The following is an 8,127-nucleotide window of genomic DNA, read 5'->3' on the forward strand; positions in this document are numbered from 1 at the left end:
CATATACACATATATGTATATACACACATACATACACATACATACATACATACATACATACATACATACATAGTATTCCATTTTCTTCTTCGTGTGTCTTATCTCCATCCCCCTTTGCGAATTTGAGTCTTTGATTCCTCTATTTTCTGTTATTATTGTCTCGAATTGTCTCTATGTATGCTGAACATTCATTTCTAACTTATAAGAGAAATAGCAATTCTCTTATTAAGTTCGCAATAAAGGTTGCACTATTCTGCTTCTGTCTGCCTGTTAGTCATCTTACTCATAGTTATGTTTTGTTTTGTTTTGTTTTTTTCATTTTGTTTCAGATGGGCTGACCCCTTTTGGTATTTCCTGTAATTCTAAGTGGGGAATTCCCTCAACTTTTGTATGTCTGTAAAGGTCTTTATTTCCCCCTTTATATGTAAAGGAGAGCTTTGCTGAATACATTATTTTTGGCTGGTAATTCCTTTCATTTAATAGTTTGAATATTTGGTTCCACTCCTTTCTGGCTTGTAAGCTTTGTGCTGAGAAGTCCAAAGGTAGCCTAATGGGTTTTCCTTTATAGGTTACTGTCTTATATTCTCTGGCTGCCTTGAGAATTCTTTCTTTGTCATTAATTTTTGATAATTTTAATGTAATATGTCTTGGAGAAGGTCTTTTTGGGTGTTTTGTTAGCTTCTTGAATTCAAAGCTCCAGCTCATTCCTCAGATTTGGGAAATTCTCATCAACTATTTGTCTGAATATGCTTTCTGATCCTTTCTCCCTCTCTTCTCCTTCTGGGATGCCCATTATTCTTATGTTGCCTCTCCTGATGGTATTAGCTAGTTCTTGTATTTCTCTTTATTTTTCACTCTTTGGTCTCTCTCTTCTTCCTTCTGAATTATTTCTAGATTTCTGTCTTTGATATCACTGATTCTGTCCTCTATCTGGTCAGCTCTATTTCCTAAGCTTGTTATTTCACTCTTCAGCTCTTTTAGCGTGTTCTTCATCTCCAGAAGTTTTGGTTCTTTTTTATGGTTCCAATCTCATTGCTGAACAACTCATTTTGCTGGCCCATTTCTTCTAAGTTCTTGGAATTGTTGATCTGAATTATTTTGCATCTTATTGGAATTTTTTCACAAGTGCAATCGTGAATTCTCTATCATTTAAACTGCATATTTCTATGTCTTTAAACTTATTTTCTGGAGATTTTTCTCTTTCTTTCTGAGCTGCCTTGTCACCCTGGTTATTCATAGTGTTTGCTGGACTATTTCTCCGCCCGGGCATTAATGGCAATGTATTCTGCTTTTTCTTTTCTTTTTTTCCAGAAAGACATTATATAGAGGTCTCTCTTTAGCCTGTTGATAAGAAAGTGGTTTTCTTTTGATTTCCAGCAGGTGGCGTTCCAGCCTCTTGGATCTCTGCTTTGACGCTAATAATGCCTTTTTTCTCTCTGATAGATTAAATATTCAAGTTGTGATCACTACTCTCGGTCCCAGTCCATCAGTGGTACCACCAGTGGATTTTTGTTTCAGTACTGTTTGCTCAAATTTCCCTTGGGCTCCCCGGTGCTAGCTCTGGGAAGATAGGGGGTGGAGGGAAGGCATGCTCTAGGTTGGTGAGTGGGGTTTGCTGCTAGTCTCAGTGTCTCAGTCTCCTGCTTCACATCCATAGCTGCTAAGAAACAGCTACTACCCCTCTGCACTTAGTTCCCGCTCTGCTTTCTGCCCTGATCCCTGGGTTCTGCTGCATGAAACTAACTGATCCCTTAGGCAGGGCTGTTCCAGGAAGCAGCCATAATTTCTCCCCTTCTCCTTCTCCTACAAGGAGCTCCTGGCTGCATGAGGCAGCTTCTTTGTTCCTCCCAATCTACCCCCATGCCTCCTGTGGTTCCGACCTCTGAAAGCTCTTAATGTGCAGATCATTCACTCAGACGTGCTTGTGTGCAGGTTGGGTGTTATTTCAACTTACTGTTATTTCAAGGAGAGAGATCCAGGGACAGCCCTCACTCTGCTATGTTTCTAACATCTTCCATATTACATCTTATGCCCAAGCTCCGCTGCTAGACTAACTGCCAGTGCATCTTCAGCATTCGGGCAAAATGTTTTAAATATGAATTTCTTTTCAATTTATCCTGGCCTGTTCTTAAATTTGTGGATTGGTGTCTTTCATCAATTTTAGGAAATTCTCAGCCATTAAATCTTCAAAAATTGCCTCTATTCTACATTTCTTTATGAAAGTCTTATTAGATATAAATTAGACCTTCTCAATCTATTCTTCAGGTCTTTTAACTTCTTTTATATTTTACTTCTTTGTTTCTCTGTGTTACATCATGATTAATCTCCTCAGATCTGTCATTCACTTAACTAATTCTCTCTTTGGCTGTTAGACCCATTCATCAAGTTTTAAAAATTTCAGATGTTTTACTCTCTAGATATTCTTTTTTATTAATTTCAAAATTCATTGGATCATATAAAACACATATCAAAACTTTTTAAATTTCTGTGTCTGGTAAGTGTAGGATTTGAAGTCTTTCTGGGTTTGATTTGGCCTTCTGTTGTTTCTATTGGCTCTCACTCAGTATACATTGTTTCTATGCGTAATCTTTCCTCCTTCTTAATTTCCATCTCTCTCTCTCTTTCATCTCATCTCATCTCATCTCATCTCATCTCATCTTATCTCATCTCATCTTCTCCTATCTCTTTTATCTATTTTTACTATAAGTTCATATCTCTTGAAATTTTTTAGTGATTTTTTTGAGGCCTGCGTTGGTGGGGCCATTCAGTTATGCTAGATGCTTGGGAGCACATCTTGCACTGGACCATTTTAAACTAAATTATCACCTTGAGCTTTCTTAGAACAAACAGGTATTGTTTGGTCTGGCAATTTGTGTGCTTATTGGCTTGCCATTAAAAAGTTTTAGGAGATCTCTTTTCTCTTGTACCTCAGCACCAAAACTCAAGAATAACAAATTTCCTTGCAGCTTTAGAGGTATGATAATTTAGAAAGCACATAACCATTTGGAGTACTAGCTTTATGTGGGGAGCTTCCTATTAGACTTTTTACCTAAGCAAGCTCTGGGTTTTGAACACTCTCCCAATCAGGACCATATACGCAATTGTGTGCTGCATAACTTTAGGGGGTATTTTTTATATAGATATATATTATAGTCTATATGACATATGTGGTGGGCCTGTCCTCATTCCCATAAGATGGTAAAAACTAAAGCTCGAGTTCACCAAGTTCAGCAATTGCCTCAAAGTAAAAGCTGCGTTCAGTGCTTTGGTTTTATAATTCTATAACTGAGAGACCTTAAATGAAGAATAAAGATAGGGTTTCCTCCCTTCTGAAGTCCTTTAAAGGGTAGTATCTTATAAACTGAATTAATTTGCCAATCATCATTTCAACAAAAAATATCCACCACTTGCCCCATTAAAGGAAACACAGCATGATGAGAGGGTGTTTATTACTTTGCTTTTTTTATTTTTAGATGTGGAATTTCCCGTCGTTCTCCAGCCTACAAATGCAAATGAGAAAACACAGCTCATCAGAGAAGGACCTCGAAGCTATTGCACAGACTCTTAATATTGAGCCCATTGGGGGTCCACAGTACCTCCTCTTGCTTCCGCTGTGTCTCCAGGTGGTCATGAGGGGAGGGTGTGGAGCATGAAATGCTGTGAACTTTCCCACATTTGTATTTTATTTTTAGGTTAGGAAAAGATAATTGCTACATAACTTCCTTAGTATGCAGACTTACTCTTTGAGTAGAATTCCTAATGAAACACATTCCATTTCAATGAATAAAGGCCTGAAGAGTTGTTTTATGCTCCTTGCATAAGGTAAGACAGTGGCACTAGACAGGCATTTTGAGCCTGTCCTTTATGTGAGCCAGACCTCATTCTTTACAGGCTAAAATAGCATTCCAAAACAGAGGCCACTTTTCATCTATTTAGCTAAATGTAATATTCATGTCTGCCATAAATATCTTCAGCAAAATATACTTGAGAATTTAGGAGGAATTTTTCATATGTGTGGAGATTTTTCCCTGTCAATATTCAGTATGGCTACAGAAACATTTCAAGAGATAGGAGGAAATTATTATGCAAAAGAGATGGGCCACAGTATTTAAAAGTATATTTTTGAAAGATTAAAATTTGTCATTTACTAAATATTGACAAGTAAAAACAGGGAGAAACAGGTATTGTGTGTACTTTTTAATTGGCAACAAACACAAAACTTTAACCCAGTTAAATGTTGTAAATGGTCCAAAAAACTATTCTGAGCCCAAAACATCCCCAAACAATGTGTGCACCATTTTTAAATAAAAATAAATTGTGTAAAACTACCCTAGACTAGCCAGACTAAGGGAAAAAAGCATATGAGGTAAAGAGTAGAATTCTAAATTCTATAGCCTAAATTTAAATTTAAAGGCATATCACTTATGCCATTTTTGGTGGGATTAATTACGTTGACTAGAAAATGCTCAGCTCTGTATTTATGTTGAACATTTAAGCTTAGAGATCATCTCTACATTTACTCGTTTGATCCCTATATTCATTATGTGATGGAAACCATATGCTATTTCTCAAATAGCACAGCAGCAAAAATATTTGTTTTTCTAGGTCTTTTTAGATCTTTATGTACATTGAACTTTTCAAGATCCTGTTATGTTTTTATATAATATTATGAAAGGTCATTTTTTTGTTTGTTTCCTATTCCCCCTACCACCAAATTACAGTTAATTGAGGTTAAATATACATTGTGAAAATGGTGTGATAGCTGACAATTCTGACATCATTAAAACTCTGTTCTAACTCTTGAGTTACTGGAATTTTTTTTTTTTTTTTAATCGACAGAATCAAGTAGACAGAGCCATGGTTTGAAAGTTAAGAGACCTGGTTCTAATCTAAGTTTTCACTAACTCGCAATTCGACCACATGAGATGAGAGTAATATGGCTAATCTCCCCATGACTCTGTTTTCATATTTGCTCTGTCACCTTCCAAGTTGCTGTAAGACCAGAAGAAATAGTCGAGGTGAAAGAACTCTGAAAAATCAATCAAGTAGACAGAGCCATGGTTTGAAATTTAAGAAACCTGGTTCTAATCTAAGTTTTCACTAACTCGCAATTCGACCACATGAGATGAGAGTAATATGGCTAATCTCCCCATGACTCTGTTTTCATATTTGCTCTGTCACCTTCCAAGTTGCTGTAAGACCAGATGAAATAGTCAAGGTGAAAGAACTCTGAAAAATCAAGTGTTTAACAAATATAAGGTGGTCTTACATCAATGTGTATATGTGGACAAACATAATGTGACTTCTTATGTATATAAACTCTCACCCAACAAGACCCATGAAGATACCTAACACTAACAGCTTTAGTGGCCAGCAAAAGCTCAGAACTGTATTCAACAAACAAATGCTATTTTGCATTTGAAGGGAACAATAAGATAAACAGCCCCTGTGGATAATTTGAACCACTACATTTCCTTCCTAAGGACTCTAAGCAAAAATCAGGCCTATTTTTGAATAGCAACCTGTACAACACAAAGCACATCTTCTCTTTCTCCCTCAGATCTCATTTTCCTCTCTCGCATGATTTTTTTTTTTTTTTTGCTTCCAGTCCCAGTTTGCCCAGAGAGCTGGTATAAGACGAGGACAGGGCATGAATCAGAATCAGATGGTGGAGTTAAATTCCCAGAGAGGTTCTGGCCAATATTTCCCACAAAGGGCTAGTTCCAGTTACAACGATGTGTTGCAAATGTAAGCACATGAATGCCTAAGAATGAGGAAACGAATCCCACAGAATGCCCCTTAGCTACATAGAAACAAGGATGGACTCTTCATCTGAGGAGGGGCCACTTAAGCTTTTTGTGAGGGTCAACAGGAGCTGCCATCTGGAATCACCTGCAGTTATTCTGAATCCACAAGCACCTGATCAGAGAAGCATCAGAGAAAGACGGAACACACTGACCATGATCTTCAGCATGGTTGCATGGCCCTGATTCATGCAGGGTCAAATGGACCAGCCACTTCAGTGGCCTACAACCCAATCTTGGCCTCCAGGCTACCAGAGTAGGAGATTTCATATAAAGTTTCATAGGTCATCCATTTATTTATTTATTTTTTTTGCTGTCTTACATTAGAACATAATGTGCATTTTCATCAAAAAACACATATCTTAATTCTTTGAGAATAAATGACATTCTATTTCTACATTTCAAATGGTATGTACGCTAAAACACGCTTGACGTGGCCTAGCCTGGAAATACACTTACCTGGTAATGCACTGCCTGATCTTCTGACCTACAGAAAAGGTTTCAAATAAGGCTACATGATCTCTGTGGTAGGCACAATAATGGACCCCTAAGATACTTATGTCCTAATGTCCAGAACCTAGGAATATATCACCTCTCATGGCAAAAGGGACTTTGTGAATGTGATTGTTACGGACCTTGAGATGGGGAGATCATCCTGGATTATCCAACTGGATTATCCAATCTAATCACATGGGTCCTTAAAAATGGAGAACCTTTCCTACCTATGAAGAGGGAAAGATCTGACCACAGAAGAATGGTCAGAAAGATGAATGGTCAGAGATCTGGCTTAAAGATGGAAGAGAAAGGGGGTCATGAGTCAAGGTATGCAGGCAGCCCCTAAAATCTGAAAAACATGAGGAAATGAATTCTCCTCTCAGCCTTGCAACAGAGCCTGCAAACACCCTGACATCAGTGTCAAACTTCTGACCTCCAGAACTGTATGAGTTTAACACTGGATCAGTGCTCCTCGCTCGTTTCTTAATTGTCTTTATTCTATACTTCTCTGTTTATTCATGCCCTCACCCTGAGTCTTCTTTACTTCATTTTTCTCCTCTGTCCCTTCTCTTCCCTATTTCTCAGGACTCCAGCTCCTTCCTCTCCTCCTCCCTTCTCCCACTTCCACGTTTTTTCCATCTGACCCTCAATTCTCTGTTTTATTCTCCTAACCTCTCTGCTCACACTGTCAACTCTCTACCTTAACATTTGCTGGTTTCACAGATAAACTGAACCATTGTGAATCTACTCCAACTGGTGGTGGAGGGAGAGATTACAAATAATCTGGGTAACAGAATATTCTTAAAGAAATGTCCCCCCCGCAACCCCTAACTTCAAGCACAAATAATCACAATGCGAACAGTTAAAGAGAGAACAAAGTATTTTTCGAACAATTCTCTGAGTATATTGACAAATAGAAGTAATTTATAATGACCACATTGATTATTTGAATGTATGAAAAGGTAATTTATTGAGACATTAATTTTGTTTTGTCCTTACTGCTTTAGGAGACACAAAGGAATGAAGGCTTTCCTACCGAGCTTCACTTTAAAAGGTCACTCTCTGGCTACTATAGTCTTGGAGGTTAAAAACAAAGGTAGTCAGACACCTGGGAGACAACCAGCCAGGCTTTTGTTTGGGAGCTTGAGCTCTTAGAAGGGCCATTAGAAAAGTGCTTATGGAAACTTGAGGAAGAGAAGTAACCCCATGATGAGTGCTCTAGACTAAAGATTGGTTTGGGAGTTTGCTGGGGAGTTCCCAGAGTAGCCCAGACTTGTGTCCCTACAAAGAAGAGCTCCTATGACAAAATTACACTTGGATGCCTAGGTGACAAAATTAAGTCATGGCCACTTTGTAGCAATAATGAAAGATTCCTGTGCCCACATCTGGCTCCTCAAAGGAACCGCTCATGGTTGGACATGAGACCTCAGGAGCAACCAGGCTGGAGCAAGATTACGGGCCTGAAACTCACTTGGAGAACAAAGACATAACCCCTGCAGACCTCTCACAACCCTAGGAAGGGGAGTGACTCTCAAACCCTGGCTGAGATAAATTTCTTTCTACTCTGTTAAACTGAAGCTCTGAGTCAGAGTTAGATTGATTTAGAACATAGAATGTACTTAGAGCATCAAGAAACTTCCCCTAGATTTTTTTCACAAGTGTCATTTCTCCATAGGCTTTCCCAGACCACCCTACCTAACACTGTAACATCCCCACCACACCCTTCCCATTCTCTGTTCTTCTTCTTAGTACCTTTCACTAATATACTTTTTATCTTGATTACTCTCTGCCTCCCACACCACAAGGGCAAAGATTTTTTTATCTGTGT

The 8,127-nt window shown here is 38.3% G+C and overlaps 1 protein-coding gene across 5 annotated transcripts in view; it reads left to right on the forward strand.

Moving 5' to 3' along the window:
• DNAJC5B (DnaJ heat shock protein family (Hsp40) member C5 beta) overlaps window positions 1–4,774 on the forward strand; it is a 156,574-nt gene extending 151,800 nt beyond the window's left edge. For all 5 annotated transcript variants that reach the window (XM_025041204.1, XM_025041202.1, XM_025041201.1 and 2 more), the window contains one exon: window positions 3,474–4,774. In XM_025041204.1, the coding sequence (XP_024896972.1) occupies window positions 3,474–3,568 (95 nt within the window). In that variant the 3' untranslated portion in view covers window positions 3,569–4,774. The remainder of the gene's footprint in view (window positions 1–3,473) is intronic.
• The last annotated feature ends 3,353 nt before the right edge of the window (window positions 4,775–8,127 follow it).

Source organism: Pteropus alecto, unplaced genomic scaffold, assembly GCF_000325575.1.
Source record: "Pteropus alecto unplaced genomic scaffold, ASM32557v1 scaffold87, whole genome shotgun sequence".
Classification (NCBI taxonomy): Eukaryota; Metazoa; Chordata; class Mammalia; order Chiroptera; family Pteropodidae; genus Pteropus; species Pteropus alecto.